At 37.6% G+C, this 21,924-nt stretch overlaps 1 protein-coding gene across 3 annotated transcripts in view; it reads right to left on the bottom strand.

The window, feature by feature from the left end:
• MAP4K3 (mitogen-activated protein kinase kinase kinase kinase 3) overlaps positions 1–21,924 on the bottom strand; it is a 66,841-nt gene that overhangs the window by 10,816 nt on the left and 34,101 nt on the right. For 2 of the 3 annotated variants that reach the window (XM_048296762.1, XM_048296765.1), the window contains 13 exons: positions 15,409–15,467; positions 14,219–14,257; positions 13,883–13,936; positions 10,814–10,856; positions 10,439–10,601; positions 9,352–9,461; positions 8,391–8,432; positions 8,069–8,153; positions 6,944–7,023; positions 4,426–4,486; positions 4,223–4,340; positions 2,330–2,388; positions 347–450 (listed from right to left, as the gene is read on the bottom strand). In XM_048296762.1, the coding sequence (XP_048152719.1) occupies positions 347–450; positions 2,330–2,388; positions 4,223–4,340; positions 4,426–4,486; positions 6,944–7,023; positions 8,069–8,153; positions 8,391–8,432; positions 9,352–9,461; positions 10,439–10,601; positions 10,814–10,856; positions 13,883–13,936; positions 14,219–14,257; positions 15,409–15,467 (1,017 nt within the window). The remainder of the gene's footprint in view (positions 1–346; positions 451–2,329; positions 2,389–4,222; positions 4,341–4,425; positions 4,487–6,943; positions 7,024–8,068; positions 8,154–8,390; positions 8,433–9,351; positions 9,462–10,438; positions 10,602–10,813; positions 10,857–13,882; positions 13,937–14,218; positions 14,258–15,408; positions 15,468–21,924) is intronic. The other variant, XM_048296763.1, reaches the window with a different exon arrangement.

Below are 21,924 nucleotides of genomic sequence, written 5' to 3'. Positions count from 1 at the left end.
AACAAGCATTTCTGGGCACCTCAGAGTCAAAAAACCATGGAGTAAATGGTCACCTTCTCTCTAGTATGGGAGCAAGACCACTGTCTCAGCCTGCCAGCCTCAGTTTTCTATTGTGCAACTGAAGGGCAATGTTCATGGAGAGAAGGGCTTGGTTCTCTAACTGAAGTGCACCCCAAAAACATGAACACTTGTTTTGAGTCAGTTAATACATGACACATTTAAATAGTTATTTTCAATATAACAACAGAAACCAAGAGAAAAGCCTAATAAATCAAGAATAATGCTTATTCTTAACAAGTCACTACAAGATAACTAGAAGTGAATATGAGAGTAACTGTAATTTTACCTTGATTAACATAAATTTTTGCATTGGTTCAACCCATTCTAACAAAACAATGCTGGATTGTAGTGCTCCACAAAGGTACTTGTGGCCTGTGTAGGGATTTCTCACTGCCAAAAAAGGATAGAGAGTATTAGTGTACTAAGCACATGCAAATTATAAACTATTTCCAACTATATGAGTCCATATACTTTTGGAAAATACCCACCACCCCCACTCAAATCTTTTATATATTTAAAAAACAGCTGATTGCATACACATTTGGAGTGTCTTGGGTCTACTGTGTTGGTTTGTCTAAGCTATCTCAAAATCACCATAAGCAGCTGTTAAAGAATGGCTTTTTCTATGACACACAGTTACCCAGCAGGCAGTGAACAACAGTTCAGCTGCCCTTCCAAGCACTGTCACAGCAAGTCTGAAATCCAGCAGCTCTGTATTTCTGATGAACACTCCTAGATCATCAAGAAATCCAGTTGAAACTGAAGAACAGCAGAAGAGCAGGAAGTGCTGTTCTTCCACCGTCAAAATTCAATTAAAAACTGGCAGAGAACAATATAGTTGCAAAATCAGGCCCTGTGAAATCTGAAGTTTCACAACTTCAATTCTACAGTACTGACAAAATCTCACTCATTAAGCACCGCCAGCGTATCCTTTAAGATAAATGTTATTTTGCACTTTGTACAAATACATCTAAAGACCAGATTTCACTGTGCAGTAAAGTGACTGTGGGCCATCAGGCAATTAACAACCCAGTTTAGATAACAAGTTTCTACAATCCAGAACTATCCACGTAAGTGAAATATGCTCACGCTACCTTATTGCCACAGAAACTCATCAGCAACCCCTTGGTACCTTAAACATCAGTGCTTTATTTCATTAATCCAAGTTCCCACTCCACATCAGTCAGACTGACTGCAAAGTGCAGCAAATAATGCTTGGCATGACCCTGAGTAAGGCTGACCTCAGCAGCAGAAACCACAGAACAATCACCAACACCTCTAAGGTGCAGAAAGAAGACCAGAAGTTCTCGTCTTTTTCTGCCTCCTGTGGCACTCCTGCTGCCCCGAGGCCAAAAGCAGACTTATGTGCCTGCCAAAAGCAGGAATGGAGGCTCAGGCCACAAAAAGTAAGACTCTTACAGCCACCCTTGCTGTGTTCACAAATTATCACTTACACCTATCATGCACAAAGGGCTCCAGGCATAGGAGGCTGAGCTATCTCTGAATATGAAGACTCCCCCCTTCATAATGTCAAGTACCACAGCACCCCTGTTAAATTCTGTGCCTGGCAGGACAGAAATCACAGAGGAGCACACCACAAGGATTCTTGTTTTATGAACAGAAACCTAGAAACATACGGACTTGCAAATTATTTTTTCTGTCAGAAAGTCAGAGTTTTTATGTACTCTGACTGACCCCTGTCACCCCTGTGGGTGCTCCCTGCAGCATTCACTGACACTCACAGTGCTTTGGGGCTTTTTTTAATCTATCTGCCTCCCTTTTAAAACATGTCTTAACACAGTGCATCTTTGAGACTTTTGTGGCTGGCACATTACTGAACACATTATAAAGGCTTCAGAGACAACACTGTCCTCAAAGAATTAAAAATACTCCTTTGCTTTTTATCACCCAATATTGATAACTGAAACTTCTGCTAAGAAGTCAGGTGGCTTGATCTTGATAGCAAATTCTCTAAGTTCCTCCATCCATGGAGATTGGGTTCTTCCTGAGGATTGGGTTGAATTTTGACATAATTCTGCTTCTCTGCATTGCTTGTAAATTGTCTTTAAATATAAAGAGCTAACTGGGAAAATTTTCACTACTTAAACACAAGGACTAACCTGAACGAGCTCACTGTCTGCAAATGCACAGCTTCATAATAATGAAAGAAGCCTCTTCTCCCTTCACCTCCTAAACCTGACTCAGTAATCTTAATATTGCCACCATTCGTGCTGCCTCTTCACACTTAATTCTCCAGACCTTTACTTACCAACACAACATTTTTGACACCATTTAGTGTCAGGAATTTTTGCAGATACCGCAAACTTCCTACAAAAGATAAACACAAAATTATTGATCAACTAAACAATTGAGTGAATTTGGTTTTTAGACAGTCACTGATAGAAAATATCCACCACACCAAAAAACTAAAAATATATGTTTGTGTATTTCTCATGAAATCATGGAACAATAATTTGAAAATTTATCAGATAAGCCAAAATGTTATTTGCTGGTAACAGGAATCAGAGTTTCTATAGAGATTAGAAGACAACAGGCACTATTGAGACTGGCCACAGTACTCCTGACAATAAAAATACTAATTTGATGCTGTAGAAAAGATGGGAATAAATAGATTGCTAGACAGATGCTGCACTCAACACTATGAATTGGGAAAACAGTTGTGTAACATTTCAAATGGAGCTGTTCAGAAGTGACTGATAATGCAAAAGGACTGAATAGCATGAAAACTGAGTACTGGCCACAAATTTTCACTGGAACAAGTCATGGAAAGTTTGAAAGGAATTGCTCAAGGACACTCCAGGGAAAGAAGCTGGAAAGGAGGCTTATCACAGACATACTTTCTGCTACTGAATGTTTATGATACCAAGTATCATAAACTGAGGTTGGAACATTTTGCAATGAACACACAAACCTCACAAACTAGTTCCAATTCAATTTTGCTTTGCCTTCTCTCTACCAAAACCTCTGCTTTTAACATTTTTCATGTAGCACAGTATCCACAAACTTGTTTAAGAATACACTTTATGGTCTGGTAGAAAAAAAAATTTACGCTCTCCTACATACTTCAAATGCCTGTCTTCTGCCTTTTTCAGGCTGTATGTTACTACCCTGACACCCTACAACAAGAGGTAAAGCAGCAAATCAGATTATCTAAATTAATCTCTCCTGCCTCTGAATGACTGTCTTGGCACTCACATTCAGGTTGTGCTGCATTTTTCTTGGGAAGTGACATGACTGGACAAGAAATTTTCTGAGTCCTCTGCAACTTAGGTGAGGTACCATTCCAGGCAGAATCTAGTATGGTTTTCCTAGCACGATCCTTATGGTAATTATGGTTATTAGTCCGCTGCTGATTCAGTCCTCAAGCCAAAGTCACCCACCAAAGTCAAATTTGGAAGAGAGGAGCAGAACAATAGTGCAGGTACACAGAAGACAACAATTCAAAGCACAAATTATCTCTAAGTTATTTAGAATTTATCCTCTAGGAAGAAGACAATTTTCAGACAAGTGTGGTACCATTATGTTTGCAGATAACTGAATAAGAAGCCTTTCCTGAACCCAAGAATAGGCTTTTAATGTTAATAGGCTTTTAACAGAACCAAAGGTAGCACAGAATCAAATTTTCTATAATACAATTTCCTAACAGAAATCCTATTCTAATAGAAGAACCAGTGTCTCACTATGCACTTTAAGAATCAAAGATTTTTCTGCAAACTAGATTAGCGTTACTACCTCCTTCTCTTGGGATTTGAATAGACTACTAAGGCTTGTTTGGCAGTATCCTGCTTCCAGTCACAACAGGGTTAACTTTTGCAGCAGCCAGGAGGGGCATGGCCATAGATTTTGTCCAGCATCAAGTACAAGCAGGATTTAACACACTAGACTATACCTGAAAAGAGCTATGCCCAGGAAAAAGAGATAACCAGAAGGTAAGGAGTACCAAAATCCATTTCTCTAGTAAGAGAATATTCACCTCTTGATCTGTGTAAATGTAGGGGTCAACCCTCTGATTAATGCACACGAGTTATTCATTGCAATCTGTGAACAGAGCCCCCATTATTTGGTGTTCCCAGAGCTTCACAAGCATATCCTGAACTCCCAGAGTTAAGATATTCTGACATATCCGATGATGTGTATTTACCTGGGAAGTATTCGGTCAGGGAGTTTATGTGCTGGAATAGCAACAGGTAACTTTTGCATTTGCCTTGCATAATCAAAGAGTCCTGGTAGATTATGGGAATAAAGCTGAGAAGCTTTACCTGGCAATTAGAAAACAAACCACACTTCAAATACGAAACCAAGTGTTTACCAGCACTGCCACTCAAAGATAGCACAGTAACTTACCAGATATTGATAACAAACAATTGTTCATGACATATAACCAGGTACATCTTCGAGGAAATAGCTGATAAATGGAAGGAAAAACAAAGAAGTAGCACTCAATTTGATATACACAAGACATTCATCAATTAGTATCTGCTTAGATGACAGGACAAAACTAGTACTGACTTGCTTTTTGCAGCAGAAGTAAGTTTAAGGGAAGTAATGTTTACCTGGATTTCAGAGTTAATTCAGAGTAAATCTTAGGCACACACACTATATTTAATATAGGCATTAACATTTAGACAATTAGCACATTTTATACTCATGTCTTCAAGGATATTACATTCCACAAGGTGTCATTATAAAGATCAATCAACCCTTTTCCAAAAATTTTTTAAATTTTCACTAAATTTTCTCCTTCAAAGAAGAAAAGCTCAACAACAAACTTCAGTAAACCAAGCATGAAAAACAAACCACAGCCATTCTAAAGTCTGTGATACTCCAAATCTCTTGAAACAATTAAAACTGGCACTTTGAAGGGATTCTTCACCTTCACCTACATGATTACACATTTCATTTAAGTGATGAACAAGTGCAACAAATGGTCACAGCAGAGCTGTTTTTTGTCAAATCCTACAATTCCTAAAATGATGGGGGTGAAAGCAACAAGACATCTCTTAAAAAACCCGAACAAATTGCAACTACTTTCTCCCCCTTTCACCTAACTTCTGGAAGTTATTGGCACAAGAAGTCATGGAGGTGGAAGGTATCAACACAAACAAGGAATTAGACACACTCATGTTCAACAGGTCCAAAAATGGACAAAAAAATAGGCAGGGATCCTCCAACATCCCTGATTCAATGACTGTAGTGGAGTCTGAGGAGGACAGTGACCAAGCTCATTGACATTTCCCGGTGCCACTTTAGGAAACAGACTATTGGCCTAGATACACCACTCAGGAGGACAACGTAAAAAAAAAAAAACACAAAAGAAAACAAAAAACAACTCCTCCAAAAAATATTAAAATATTAACCTTGAAGCTATTCTAACTCCTGGAAACATACATTATGTCTCCTTTGTCCACTGGTGAAGTGAAATACAGAGAAAAATAATCAATCAGCTTTTACACTGAGTTGTATCAGAGTGAGAGTAAACAATGACATAAAACACAAAACTGGGAAATGCTATTAATGCCCTATTCACTATTATCATAATGATGCAATAAATGGTTAGCACAGAGGGTGCCCTTCCATTCCTGAAGTCTTCTCATAACCTAAACACTGTAAGAAACACCTATGGTAATAATCCACCAAACTGCTTGTATCAAGATTGATCATGCAAGGTTGATTGACCTTCTGTAGGTACCTGAGCATATTGTGACTCAGTGGGTTTGGATCTGAGGATTAAATTCTTCAGATTAGCAGGTTAATTGACCTGCCACTCATTCCTCTTGTTCCACACATGACTGGCTATGTTAGCAAGCATTTCTTCTTGTCTCTAAGTGCTCATTAAAACATTTCCCTGAAAGCTCACTAGGCAACACACTACATGATTTTCATTACAGCTCTTCTCCTTCCTTGCCAGTTAAAAACCAAACCAAAACCAAACCCCAATCAGACAAAACCCAAACCTTTCCTTGGCCTACCTGGCCTACAAGGATTATTGCAGTAGTGTTATTTCTCAGGGGAGGTGTTACGATTGCAATGCAGCAGCAGAGTGGTACCCGAGCTAAGTTTAAACCAGGTAACTTGAGCACCACTGTGATTATGGGTTACACTGAGCTCAGTTCAAGCTAGCTAGGCCTTCCTCTCAACAAAGCAGACATCTCTACAATGTCTGGACCCTGGAGGATGAACAAACACCAGCGCCTCCAGCTTACAGTGTGAAGGCTGTCCTTGCAAATTCCTCCATCTTGATGGCAGGTGCACAGCTCCCTATGGTAGGGAGAAGGCAGGAAAGAAAACAAGTCTCTTAGAGAGTAACAGAAGAGCTAGAGAGTACAGAAAAGCCTGCAATTTCTTCCTCCCCAGTATCCCTTCCCAAAAAAATCACTTTTTATAAGACTTTGCAAAGACGGAGCTTTAGGTGGAATTCAGTAAGCTGTCATCAGCAAAGCTGCTTTTAAGATCACAAGAATGGACTCTTGTGAATAAAGGATCTCCTTGCTTTCCCTGTAGCTGAAACACAATGTTTGTTGCAAAAATTCTGTATTGTAACAAAGCTTTAAGGAAAATAGAAATTTTCATCCAAAATGCATCAGGGAAATTCCATACTATTTACCTAATCATTTAGCTGCAGAACAATGCACTATGATGAAGTTCAAAACACTGATAGATGAAGATCTCCTACATAATTGTGGTTCAGCCTAAAAACACTTAATCGTGACTGAAAAGCATCCTCAATAGCCAACATTTAAGAAAATTCTCAGTGTAGCTAGTGCCTAGGGAAATATAGGAAAAACCACTTTTACAAGGATTATAAAACATTAATCTGAGTGGTTAAAACAAACGATGTATTTTTGATAAACCAGAAATATACCTGCTCCATTGATGTTTCATGAAGTTCATTGAGGTTCAGTGTGTAAATACCTTCTTCTGCTCCAAATATCAAGTACTGATCTGCAAACACAATCAAAAAGAGGTAGAAATCTTGATTTCAGGAAGGTATGTACACCTTTACCAAAAAAAGATGTTTACACACACAGAAACAAATCAAGCTATAATAGTTATGGTGTTAGAAAGCACAGAAAATTAATCATGATAAGGAAGCTTTAATTTATGGATGGGGCTGGTTTAAGTCATTAGGAAAGCTCGGTCTTTTTTTTCTTGAGTAATAATGGAAATTTTTAAAAAAGCAGTTCAACCACAAGCAGGAAATCACATGAATAATTTCAGCATATCCTACTTAGACATTTCCATATATTATGTGAAATATCCATTCTTTGGAAGTACTTCTACAGCAGTATTGACAGGAACATTTTCTCAGTAGTTTGTGGTTGCCTCACCTCCTGAACATAATCAAACCCCTGGATTACACACAGCCATGCAAACAAAGCAGACCTCTCCTACTGAGATGATGTCAACTGCTAAGGATTTACACTTCCATTATTCCAGTTTGTAAAAAAACCCAAGTATTTTCTTGCTCCACTAGCTCAGTAGTATGTCTATAGAGCTTATAATCAAAAGGTGTAATGGCAGGCAAAGTGAGTACAATATTACCAATTATCCCTTTTATCAGATAGATATTACAGCACTAAAAATTATGCAAATATAAACACCTGCAGAATCCTGTAAGACCAGAAAGATCTTAAGGGGGAAAAAAAAAAAAAATCAGGTGAATGATAAAGAAACCAATCTCAACTAGGACTGCCAAAGTCAGATTTTTTTTACAAATAAATTAGGATTGTCATCTTTTGGACTAAAATGTTGACAAGAGTCTTTAAACTTTGATATGCATTTTTTTCTTTTTAATCAAAGTGAACAACTTCACTTGATATATCTTAATTAATAAAACAACCCAACTTTGGACAGCAGTGGCATAATTAAAGAACAATTCCTCCTTATATGAATATCTGTCTGTTTTAAAAGGAATAGTCCTGCTCATCTAGGCACTCTTGAAATTCAAGGAGAGGACAAAATGGGTAAAATAGTCATTGTATAGTACCTCTTGTATCTGGATTTATCCAAGATGTTGCACAATGAATTTTTAATGGACAGCCATTGAAAACCTTTGAAAAGCAAGCACCCATCTGTGGAAGTGAAAAAAATTAAATATATAAATATGAAAAATTAAAATGTGACAGTCACAATAGGATTTTTTTTTTTTCTTCAAGTCGTAACAAGAGGTTAAGAGTCACACCACTGGCTTAGCATGGCTAAGTCGTATTAGGTTTTTTAAGTAAAAAAACCAAATACTACAAACATTTCAAAAATGTGCTCTCTCACCCTGCTCCCAACAAGCATTTGTATGACTCAGCAATACTCACATGTACTTTAGGTGTGGGAGGAAGGCCATTACTAATTGGTTTCTAGAAAATAAAATTTGAAGGTATGTTTACACTCACATGCACACCATGCTCGAACATGTATATTCCCTCCCCACACACAGCATAACCACAAACATCCAGCATAGTCTTCTTTCATTAAAATCTCTACTATGATTCCCTAATACTTCCTCACTGAATGTTTGCACAGTCTTATGAAACATTTTCACATTACAATGGTGCTTGTAAGAATGCCATATCCAGTACTAGAGAGTTTAAGCAATATTTTAACAATTGCTCAACTGTTCAGTGTTACAGCATTAAATGTTACCAGTCAGTGCACTTTCCTGTATCAGTATCAATTTCTCCTAGCACAAACATGCTTTTGAACAAACATATCTTGCAGGTAAACTTCAAACACAATTTCAAATGACAACTTCAAAGGTGTCCAGGTAATCCTGCTTTCCAAAGTATTGCCAGTATTACTGGCACTTCCTTAAAACGAAACAAAGACTCACACCATGTTTCTCTTGACTTCTCACAAAAAAATTACATTTCCAGCCTCATCCTTGGAAGGAGACCCCAAAGAGGGCAGTTTCATGTTACATTTAATCTATTCTAACTACAACATATTCCATTCCCTCATTTCCCCATTCGCTTAAGCAGTCATTGCTCAGTACAACACATGACATGGCTCTCATTACATTTCTTAGGTGTGTGAAAGAGCAAGTAAATTGTAAGTATTTGTGACTATGTTTGTTTCTAAGCAAATTAAACACTGACAAACTTCAGTTTACAGCTGTATCACAACCAGACAATCAAGGAAAACTCTGCTTTGATTCAAAATAAACAAGATGCCATCCAGCATAATTTCTATATTAAACAGCATGCCTGCTCCTTTTCCTTGCACATGTAGAACAGTCAAGACAATTTTAAAAGGACAACCAGAAGCTTAAATACCTACCAGTATTTCCTTCTTTTCTCTCCTTGAAAAGTTAGTGTCTCTAGCTTCGTTCTGTTGATGTGGCAGTTCGTCTCTTTCACCATTTAATTGCACAGAAGTGACTCCATTACCTAGAAAGATTCATATTTAAAATTGTGTTCCTCTACCTTCACCTCAAAGAGTAATCTAGCCTAAAAACTGTTTTAAATAGGCCAGAATTTCCAATTAAGTCAGAACATATACTATATACAATACAGTATACAATACCCTAATTTATTTCTGAAGCAGGCATGTTCTTACATGCGCACATATACATCAAGCCACATTCCATCTCAGTCTGTGACTTCTGGTAACTAATGTAACAACTCTAACAGGAGCACAGAAAGGGATGCAGTCACAGTTATGAGGGAAAATGTGTGGACCAGACCTAAAGAAATACTTGCCAATAGCTAACTTCAATTACTGATTCCTTACAAACAGCCTTGTTAGAGTCAAATCTTTAACACATCAACTGCAGTACTAAGTATGAAGCAAGGAAAAGCTACCAAAGTAACAATTAAGAGGCAGACATTGAGCTTGCTTAAGAGAAGCCAGTCCAAGACAACTCTCAAGGCATCAGACTGACAAAGGCATAAAATGAACAGTCTGAGCAGACAGTAAACAAACACAATTACCTCCTATACTCCCCAACCCAGTTCATTACGTACAAAAGCAAACTTTGAAAGCAGAACTCTGTTCTTGACATAACAAATGACAACAACAGCTGACACACTGAACTTGAAACCTACAAACATACTTTTTTTAACAGTCCTGATACTCTACATTATAAGCCTGTTGCTTAGGAAAGCAATTGTGTCACCAATGGCATCAGCAGGAATAGTGTCAGTGACTTTGGCAGAAAGTACATTTGACCCTCTCAAGAGTTAAGCTTTAAAAAAAGAGTTAAATGCTTTCTTTATGAAGTTTGCCTTTCACGCACTTTTTTTACTTTACCATGGAAAAATTACCTCAATATCTTTCAATGTGTGCACAGGTGAGAAGGCAGAAATAAAATCTCATTAGATTATGCAAGAAATATTTGTGCACTTCTTGGGGTCACTTTTATTACCTAAAGGATTAGATTTCTGTGGAGGTAACCGAGGAGGTGGTGGTCTGGGTGGAACATGAGATGTAGATTTTGCTGGACTCTCTGATGTTGGGCATCTTTTGATTGTCCCTTGATTTTCATTTTCAGAAGAGTAAGTTTCTTGGGGGATAAAGATGGATTTAGGCTGAAAGAGACATAGTAATAATAAAAACATAATGAAAAAAGCTTCAAAGGATCTGTGCCACATCTCAATGAGGAAAAAACCCCACATGCAGCATTTGGATCCTGATATTTTCACAAGTAAAGAGCCATCAATACAGTAATTTAAATATTCTGCATTTATTTGTTAATTTAAAGTGCATTTTTCTTCCGAGCAACCAAATCCCCCTCACCTACCTTTGGTGGTAAAGGAGGTGGCACTTTAGGTTTCATAGTAGCACTATAAAGAGAAGAAACAAAACAAAACAGAGAGAAAACTCAAATTGCAGTCTTCAAGAAGATATGGGGAAGATAAATGCCCTAGAAATAAACACCATTAACTTGTCAAGAGCACTATTATAGCCAAGTAACTGCATCAAATATTTTGTTATACCTCAGATACTGTATGAAAACAAAGATCACCAGAGAGCAGAGAGTGTCATGAACTGATCTGCTGAAGATGCACAAACTTGTGCAGAACAAAGTAAGGAGAGACAGAAGAGGCCTGATACTTGCTCTGTTGAGAGGAGAAAGTTAAGGGCTACCAGTGAGCTGAAGGGGAGTTACAAGAGAACTAATGAATACCATTCCTTGGAAAATTTACACTGATGACTCAGAACAGCCTTACACATGAAAGTAAAATCCATCTGCAGTGGACAGCTACCCTCGTGTTTAGGTTGGTTAGTCGGTTTTTGGTTGATGAGTCTCTTTTTTCACAGAAATCTTGGGAAAGACAACTTTTTCATTCAAGAACAATTCAACAGCTTGGCCCAACAGTACAAGATATCATCAGAAAACAGGATAGCTGAAGCATCGGAAGCATTCTTCCTCTCCGGGTTCTGTGGTTTAAAAAATATGCTCCATTTAAAAAGAAAACACTAAACTCTGAAATTTTGCATGTTTTTAAAACTTCTTCCACTGTCCTGTTTCCTAATTTTTAAGGAACAGAATATTATTTCCACTAAATAAATTTGGAATACAGCCGTGTAAACTCGACATTCTTACACAATATTTTCCTTAATTTTAAATTATGTTTCAAAGTAGTAAGGTATCTGCCTGTTTGTTTACAGGTCGAAAACTTGTCAGCTTGGCTTCATTCTCTTTAGGAATTTCTGTCCTGGCATCTTATCTTGTTGTTTGTATTTCAGAGAAGCTGGAAGAGGACTTTTGAGAACAAATTCCCCTGTGTCATGTACTTCTGCTGCTTTGGTGGTAGAAATTATCTTCTCTTAGTAACATGGGACCAAGTTTAAGTCTCAGTCATGAGTGCTCAAGCTTCATTTCCATTTCCTTTTATAATCTTCCTGCATTTCAGACAACCAATGTTACTGGGCAGCCAAAGGAAGAAAAAAAGGCAACAATCTGGCATATATGTGATAGATGTTTGTAAAAAGGACCACATGCCCTTGTTCCAACAAGAGGGTTTAGGTGCAGTTTGTCACTGCTATTCATGCAGGGCAGTGCCCCAGTAATTTCTGCTTTCCCAGTTTCCATAACCAGGAAATTCAAGCATCAAGCAGCCTTACTGCACATGAGAGAAAAAGAAATATCAAAATTATTAAATGAAGAGTGATAACTTTATACTGTTCTCTGAAGTGTGTGGAGTCTCTGTTGCTACAAATCACCCAGTTTCATGCAGTGGCATCAGTCTGGACTGGGAGGTGTATCCTGGCTTCACTGGTTTTATTCTGGATCTGAACCAAGAAGTGACTAGATGCCACATGTGCTCCTCAACTGCAGCTCCACCGCACAGAATATAAATCAAACCAAAGACTTGAATCTTCAGTGGGCTCCACAGAAAGACATCCAAGACCAAGCTGATGAACCAGCAACTGCAGCAGAGCCTTGGGCTCCAGCAGATACCAAGAGAAAGGCACAGGTGAAGAGTATGTCTGAGCCAAGGCTGAGGGATTCAAGCTTTTACTCCTGTGCTTACACATTGTCAGGGCCTCTCATTGTAGGGCAAAAGTACTTGGGATGAAATACGGGAAGAAACAGAAAAAATACCAGGATGATTTTGGAAGACTATCAGTGACTACTGGTCCCCAGAGTCAGATGAATCAGAACCTCACCAGAAACTATCAGGTTCTTTCTTGCCTAACCTAAAAAAGAAAATTTACAGAAACACAACGGTGACATAAGCAGCTGAAGTCAATGCTGTTTGAAAGTTCTGATGGAGCTCATGCAAGGAACAAGGATCTCAAAGCACTGGACAAAGAACAAAGAAATCAATGCTAGTACTTCAAGGCAGCAGGGATCAAGAGGTTCCAAGCCCCGGAACTTTACTGAAGTTGATGATACCAGCTGCAAACAGAGCAAGAAAGGGGGGGGGGGGGGGTGGCGAGGAGGGGGGAGAAACATTAAACAAAAATGAATGGACACAGATTTGTACACCAAAAAAAAAAAAATCCAGAGGTTAGTATGGATGGAGGAACCAAGCAGTAAAATAACTCAAAAAAAGAAGAGAGGGTGTAGTTTGGTTCTCTGCAAGAGAGAGATGCCAGCAATAGATAGCACATGTTTTAAAGGTTTCTTGTATGAAGCAACAGCTTTCCAAATTATCCATTAACAGAAAGCAAACAAAAATTATGTCTCAACGGTATCTTTCCTTTTGGTCTTTACATCAGGTTTATTTAGGAATGTAAATCTACACATACTGGTTGTGCTTTTTAAATTGTTTCTGCTCTCATCTATCAATCAAATAAAGCCCGAGAATATTTATACCAGTGGGATTTAACATGAACATCATTAATTTGACACATGCCTTTGCAGTCACATAACCTTGCTCTCTCTGAGTAAAGGAAGTCACCTCTATTCCAAAAACCAAGCACCCATTCAAGCATCCTGCTAGCTGAGAACACAGACAGAACAAACTCAAACATCTAGAGAAGCCTGTAATGTATATATTTTATCTACTTTTCATGAGCTTTATTTTAATATATGTTATCAGTTCAAGGCACCAGGACTGGGGTTGGAAAAATTACTGGCTCGGCATAATGATGCCAAGATTTTGTTCCATAATAGAAAACAAAAAGAAAACTGCATCAAACAAGGAACAAGATTTTCCCCTCCCCCCAATTTATAACAATCAGCAGAATAAGATGACTTATGGTGATGTCATCTAGGAACAACATTAAAATAATTATCTTTAAAAATACTATTGCAAAAAGAATCCTGAGCTGTTATAGAATATGATTCAACCTTTTCTTTTCAAATACTCATCTATTCAAGAATCTGATTTTATTTATTTTTACAAGAAGGACTTACTGTTTAGAATCATCATCTGCATCATCATCATCTTCTAAATGTGCCACATGTCCCCTAAGAAAATGAACAAGGTACTACAGTTGAGCAAGTTGTATTAAAATTACCTTGACTGCTGTGAAAGATTTTGACCTCAAAATCTACCTCTTTTATAGAATTTTACTGTCTTTTTTTCAAAATCATTACTGTTCTTTAAAGTATAGCTGCAATCTAGACAACTATGCCTCTCTCAACTCTCAGCAAGCACAGGGACAAGTAAGAACTAGTTGTGACAGACAAAAAAATCAATGCACAAATTACTTTTGAAACACACAAGAGAGGAAAAAGAAATAGAATTACCGCTGATGTAGCTCTTCTTCAACTGATTTTAAGAGACTCCTTCAGAATTAAATAAGAATAAGAACATAATTTAATTGTGGTACACAAACACAATTATCAAAAGCCAGAACAAAAGCACCTATGATTCCATCAGTAAATAATCCAAAGCATGTTATTTCAGCTGCCTTTCAGAATATACATCCAGCATCCACATAAAAATGAACACAGCTGCAAATTTTTTTCATTTATTGTTTGTACAAGACCCTTTCATGCATGTTTAGTAATGTATTGCTATTAAGTGCAGTGGTCCTTTTTCCTCTTGCTGTAAAAAAAGGACTATGGCAGCTTGATCCAATTTAAAAGAAATCCACAAGAAAAGCACAATATAAAAAAAACTAAATCAGACTGACAAGTATGAAACTACTATTGGGATAAATTAATTCTTCCCTGGCTCATTTTTGTAACATTTTCAACTTCATATTCATGTCTTTGTCTGAAAACACAGACAGAGAAGAATCACAGGACTAAGAAACAAAAGGATTTCAGAAGATAACAGTATTGATTTTTTTCCCCAATTAAAGACTATGTAAAAATATCATGCTCTATGCTTAGGTTTTCTGCATTTTTATTATGATTTAATTTAGCAAATCAAAGCTAGGCAGCCTAATTCTGGCATGCATAACTGTAATTAAGTAATTGCGTGTAAAGGGAAAATTATATGGAAAATTATTTCATATAATTAATACATCAAGATGATTAAAGGTATGAGCATGAAGTTAAAAGGCTTGCTAAGAAAGGTTTTATTTTTTAAAGCATCTATAACTGCATGTTCCTAGTGCCCTACAAGATAAAGAAGGGCACAAAGCAATGGCAAAGAGAAGCACTGCTAGATCCCAGATGGGGTAAAATTATGCTCTGTGGGACCTATCATGCAGAATATTTTGTAAACAAGCAGACCAAGATAATAGCTCTTAAAAGGAAGCCTATACCACCACAAAAACAATATGGTCAACACAGTTTCAAATACTGAGAAGTGCTGCCATTCTGTATCACTGGAGTTACTATTATTTTAGAAATAAATAAGTGATTTTGGAATTTTAACTGATACAAACAAGCTTGACTTATTTTACTACATCTGCTTCAGCTAATGTGTCTTTATATTAAAATAGTCTTGAATGAATTAAAGACAGAAAATGCAGTTGCTTACTCACTTATTTGCACCCAAAAAGTAGCCACACTGAGGACCATGACCATACTCTAGCTGTAGATCCTAAAAATAGAAGAGAATGAATCTCTTAAGATGAACAGGTGAGCATCCAACAAACACCCTGTGCCACACTGCTGTTATCCCCTCTGCCACACCTGAGATACCAAACAAGCTGATTTCTCTGGCCTTCCTGACCCCTAACACCACTCTCAGGCCCACTACAACCAAAAAGCTCCTCTCTCTGCCAGTTTGCTCCATCTCTGATTCCTTCTACAACTTTGACCTTAGCCCCTTCCTTGTACACAGAGATCCTTTGCTCAAATAAAGTCAGCTGCAGAAAAGAAAACAAAACAACAAAAACAATACAACAATAATAAGAAAAACAAAAGTATTAAGGACTTTGCAATCTACCAGACTCCACAGAGAACCCAGCTACCCCTCATTGGCACGTTTAGTAGTCATTTCAGACAGGGAGTAGTTCTGGCAGGGAGCCTGAAATCCCTTTAGCACATGGACACATTAAAAAAATAAGCAGAAAGGACAATAAGTGTTTTTATCCCTCTGGTTATACCAATATGTGTATACTTCAGGAACACCTCTTCTTTTGAAAAAAACCAGAATAAACAAAGTCAAACACTCCAGCAATCATGGAGTGCAGGCTACACAGAAGATGTGGCAATAGGCCTTCAACACTATTTTTAAATTAACACCATAATGGTATAAATATTTAATGCCTTAATGGCATACAGGGACCCCACTGAAGCACAATTAAATCTCCATCTGCTGGGAGAATACTGCTACAATTACAGTCTATTTTTTCCTTCAGGTGGATCAAAATGGGAGAAATCTGAGCATAAATATGCTCCCAAAATACTGAGTGTATTCACCAGGAGAAACAAATTATTGATCACCTAAATTAGTGATAAATGGAGCTACACCCTTCCTTCCCGGGAAACACTTTAAAGGTGTCCCAACATCATCTGCTGAACAGTCCCCTTTCAGCTGGAACCCATATCAAAAGCATGTCACCCTTCAGCAAGAGGCCCAGGTACCCAAGCTTTAAGAGGAATAAGTCTGGATTAGATGGGGCTGATCTTTCAAAAGGGTGTTTTTAAAAATCAGAGGAAAAGTCTCACACCAGATTCTTGCTTGTTCCAAGCTGATGAAGCAGAAACCACTGCAGCCCTCAGTTCCAGGCTGAAGGGCAATCACGTTAATACAAAGCCATAAAATACTGGTTTTTGTTTGCCAAGGAGTTTCAGGTTGTTTACTGCACCCTTTAGTCTGCCCTGTAAAGCTAAGTAGTAGTTTCCACATGGGTGTGTCTACCACAGCTGTCAGTAGCATTTGGTTGCTTCAGTGACTTTACATATTTTCCCAAAACAAGGGAAAATGTGGGAAAAACACTACGTAACTGATAATTACTTGATGTAAAAGAATGTACAGATCAGAGGGCTGAATAAAAATTGCAAATGCAAGCCTGGTGCTGGCATTTCCTGAACCATGGAGAGACTGACTTTTCAATCTCTGTATCAACTTTATTACACATCTTTGTTCTAGAATTAAATGATCCCCCAAACCCACCAAACTCTATCCACTTCTACTGATCTGACTGCTCACCACCAGCTGTTGTACTACAACCCACCACAAAGAAACAGATTTAACTTTCTTTGCTCTGAGTGCTTCTATTACTTCTATGCAATCTCAGAAACTTCCACCTGCAAGCACAGATATTTTGAGGATTCAGGCTCTAGAGCAGAAAAAAATCACAAGACTGGAAACATAAGATGTCACCAGACTCACAAGCCAGTAGGTTAAACAGGTTGTGTGAGTCTCTGTAAGAGGATGCCAGAACAAAGACTGGGAAACTGTTGAGAAAAATACCCCCAGAACAGTGTAATGAAATTTGAGATTTTCACCTTGAAGAGACAAGCCTTCAGTGTTGCAAAATCACATTACTTAAAGGTGAGAAACAAAGATGTTATGCTGGACAGACCCAAAATGTCTGTCCATTTGAATTTACACACTGTGCAATGTATGGCTATAGATACACTGTACAGCAATGACAGGGAAATTATTAAGAGAAAATAAATAAACCCACCTAAAACAAAAGGAGCTTTCCTGTCACCAGACCTTTTAAGCAATACTGGAATTTTCCTTATCAAAAATGACATCTGCCAGAATTACTTATGTTTAAATGTTTAAAAGGGCAAAAACTTTGTTTTGATTCACTTTACTGTTGTGTGACATACATTTGACTATGATTTTAATTGGACATGTATGATTTTCCTAAGCCCTTTAAATATTGCAGGTTTTCACTCCAAAGGTAGGGCCAAGTACTCCACTACTAGGGAAATTGCTCCTTTTGACCTCTTGATAAATACTGAGAGCTAGAGAGGTTTTAAAAAGTAAAATACGTTTTTGTTCTACCTTCTATTTCACATAGACACAGAAATCATAATTTTATCTTAAGTAAGTCTATTCTAGCTACATATTTGATACAGAAACATTGGTAAATACTGCATGTATCCAGCAAAGCCTCCAGTGAGCTGTTGTGCTGCATCAGAACACCCTAGAGAAGTAGACCTTTTTAAAGCTAAACATAAAGGTATGAAATCTTATGAGTTATGGATTTCTACTGGGAAGAACAGATTAGCATTAATTACTAAATTATGCAAATTCACCCATCGACTCTATCGATCTACATTAATATTTTCATTTAACATACATACAATGCTGATTAGTTAATGAGAATTCTTTTTAGATCAGACAACATTGACACAGAATGAATCAGAGACTAGACAGATCTATTCCAACAGAATGTTGAGACCTACAGGCAGTAGCAATGAGAAGAGGTCAATGATCTTGGTATTGAACCAAAGATGCAACCCCAGATTATTCTGCATTCAGCCCCAGGTTACTAAGAGCTCATTCCTGAAACAACTCATCCGTGTACAAGACCAGAGTGCTCTTTGCTGGCAGGGATTGCTTCAGAAAAAAGGTACTACAGGGAATAATTACCAGATCTTCTCAACAGCTTAGATAACATTAAAGGAAGCTGCCATGTAGAAAGCCACATCATACCCTCAGATAAATCACGTGTGCAAGGTAATCAATGACTAAAAACAGCATAGAGATTTCTTCTATACTGTTTGATGGTAAGGCCACGCTATGAAAAAAATTTCCCAGGAATGATCAAATCTACAATATCTTCTGCAGTTTAATTTCTGCAGAATTTCACTGTAAGTTAACTGCTACTGTACCTTTAACAGTCTTATCATCCTAATTTGTTCTATAGGGCTGGGCTGTCCTGGAAATCTATTTTTCGGTGTTAAGGCCTTCAAAACCAAAACAATGTATACAGCAAACCAGCAATTCAGTTACTTCCTATGTTTGCTGTTCTTGAAATCTAACAAGACAAAAGTAAGGCTTGAAATGTACAAAATGCTAGGGAAGTAACTCTGAATTTCAAAGAATACAAATTACCTTTGGACTACCAACATATCAAGTAAGAAGGCACATACACATCTCTTTCTCAGTAAAATGATAAAGCAATTCCTATCCTATTGCTTCATCAAAGAGAAAGTTAATTTTTAAAAGAGCCTAACACCACCTAAGGCATATTCTGCATTTTAGTGCCTTTATTTCAATAAGAAAAGTGCATTCTTGAATTTCTTTGGATACCCTAACACATCAGAAATAGCAAGTTGTATGTACATTTATTTCAAACAGGCTAAATATAATTCTTCCCTGGTGGCTGACTGAGGTTTTACTGTGCATTACTGTTACACAACCACCGTTCCCCTCTTCCCTTGTATTTCAGCTCTCTCTGCATTTTGACTATGAACATCCCCTTGCCTCCAAGCAGTAAAACTGAGCACCTCATTTTCTCAGTTACTTTTTCCAAGGTACAAAATACCCAGAACAGGGGAGGAAAACAAAAGAGCAAAAACCACTGGCACATTTCCTCCCATTTCTACTTATTTTCTTCTGATCCTAAGGACCATGCTCCATTTCACTACCTAAAACTGAAAAGGGCATGAAGACTCTCTGAAATTCAACACTGAGAGCTACAATAAGTTTTTAGAGCTATGTTAGCTAAATAGGATAGGAGTCTTCATGGCTTGCAGCAAAGAAAAAGCATATGTATGTATGTGTAGTGAGGAGAAAAATTACTTAAAGAAAAATGCTCCTGGGCAAGGTTCTCTGTTATCTATGTCAATCTCTTTAGTTCAGTCTTTTCCTCCCAATATTTTAGCTTTTCTGCCACAAATAATTAAAAATCACAGAATAGCTGTGTGGAAACATTACACTCCTAAAAGTAACTGTTACCAAAAACTATCACAAATTATTAAACTCAGAGTGTATTTATAAGCCAAAACAAAACAGAAACCGACCAGGACCAAATTATTTAAATAGGCCCAAATGTATAAATGCAGCTGGCAAGGACAAGAGGGCAGACTGCATGGGAGCTGCAAATCTCTTACAGAATTCTTTGCTAAAGAAGTCCAAAATGAATGTTACGTTTGTAACAACTGAAAGCAATTACATGTTGGAACCTGAGATATCAAATCCAAGTTTTGTTCAACTCCTCTGTCACTTCAACAGTAGAATTCAACAATTTTCACTCTGTGTTATATCCTCCAGATTAAACTACTCCAGGCCCTGACTTTAGGCAGAATTAAGCTAGAGATCACCAGGGGTTTCTTCCCACCTCATCTTTTTTTGGGGAATTCTCTGATGGTATTTCTCACGTAACAAGGTGTGCAGCCCAGTTCTCCATATATGAACCAGAATTATTTTTCAGCTCACTACGAATGGGAAGAAAAATATTTTGCCACAAAATTTCACTGTAGATCACGATAACCTAAATGAAAATATTTTCATTTGGTTCAATGTGACATTTTGTTTTGAGTCAGAACAACAATAAGCTTTTGTGACTCAGAAGCAACAGCATAAGTTAAAATTGTCCCAGAAAAAAGAATACATATTTTTAAAAGTGACTTTGATGTAAACCATTTCCTGAGCTCACTGCAAATGCAATGCTCAGCTCTGCCACTTATTTGAGCCAGGATCCAAGCAACTGCTTTTAAAATATACAGAAAGACAGTGAAAAGATCTACCTTATGCAAATCTAATGTGCACATAAGACTAAGAAGACAAAATAGGAACATGAAGAAATCTGAATGACAGGAAGTAGCACATGCAAAAAAAAAAATCTCAAAGGATGGAAGGTACCCAAGAAAGTTTCTGAGAAATTCGTTGTCTAATTGCAGAAAAAACACCTATCCTGAAAGGCAGAAGAGCCTGTATTTAGAGCAAAATAGTCTGTTATTTATTTAGCTATGAACCAAAGGGGTATATTTGTAGAAGATCAAAGAGAAGCACTATCTTTTCCTTTCTGATTGCAATTTGCATTAAGGGATACTGGGGTTTGGACAGGGACTTTTCCCTGCAAACAAGACTTGTACTCAATTTCTCCATTCTTCTGGTAGATCCAGGCAGCTGTTTCAGAAGAGCACAGGGGGAAGGAGGGGGAGAAGAAAAAGACAGGAATGATTTTTAAGAGTAGCCACATCATAGGCATCAAATGTTTGAAAGGTAATGTGCATGATGACTGCATAAACTGCCATATGATCAATCCAGCTGTGCAAAATACGTGGTGATAGGTAAAAATACTGTCGCTCCCCAAATTTGCTTTGAACCTCAACTGTATGTAGTCCAAAGTATGCCTCAATTTATGATCTTTTTTTTTTTTACAACCTTAGAGACACACAGCTCTGCAAAGGAGTTGCTGCTTATGAGGTATTTCATAAAACCAGTACAACAGCAGGGAAAGAGCCCAACAGTAGTAGGTGATACATAATGCTTGTGAAAAAGTATAATCTCCTCCTCTTGATGACATTTGAAAAATTCATGTATCACTTCTCAATGAACATATCTGAAACCAATACTGAGAGAGCAGGAGTGGGGGAAGGAGACACAGAGAGAATCTCTGATTAGCACATCCTACAGAAGAATGAACCAACTAGTAATTATCTCCTCTAAGGGTTAGATCTTACTGGAAGATTCTCAAAAATTCATGATGTATTACCACCAACTCAGAATTCTCCACTTTGATTCACAATGAGCACAGGAGGATGTGAAGAAAGCAGTGAAACAGAGAAAGAAAAAGTGCTGCTGAGTGACTTTAAAAACACATCTCACGACAATAACAACAGTAGTACTTGGTAAGTTTTATAATAGTTACAATTTTTGAAGAGTGTACTGAAGAGTATGGGGTAGAAGGATAAGAAAGGACAGTTCAGTTATGAGACATGTTCTCATTCTGCTCTTAGACCCACAGACACCAGGCTAGCAAGATATGTGACAACACTGAGAGTAACCTTAAAAAAAAAAGATTTAAAAGGTGTCAAACTGCAAAGAGGAAACCAAAAGCAAACCAAACTGAAAAGCCAAAACCACACTCTCAAAACCAGAGGAACTGCACAGGATGGAGGTGTTGCCACCAGGTAGGGAA

Source organism: Corvus hawaiiensis, chromosome 3 (genome assembly GCF_020740725.1).
Source record: "Corvus hawaiiensis isolate bCorHaw1 chromosome 3, bCorHaw1.pri.cur, whole genome shotgun sequence".
Taxonomy (NCBI): Eukaryota; Metazoa; Chordata; class Aves; order Passeriformes; family Corvidae; genus Corvus; species Corvus hawaiiensis.
This window is presented reverse-complemented; position numbering and strand designations above follow the sequence as displayed.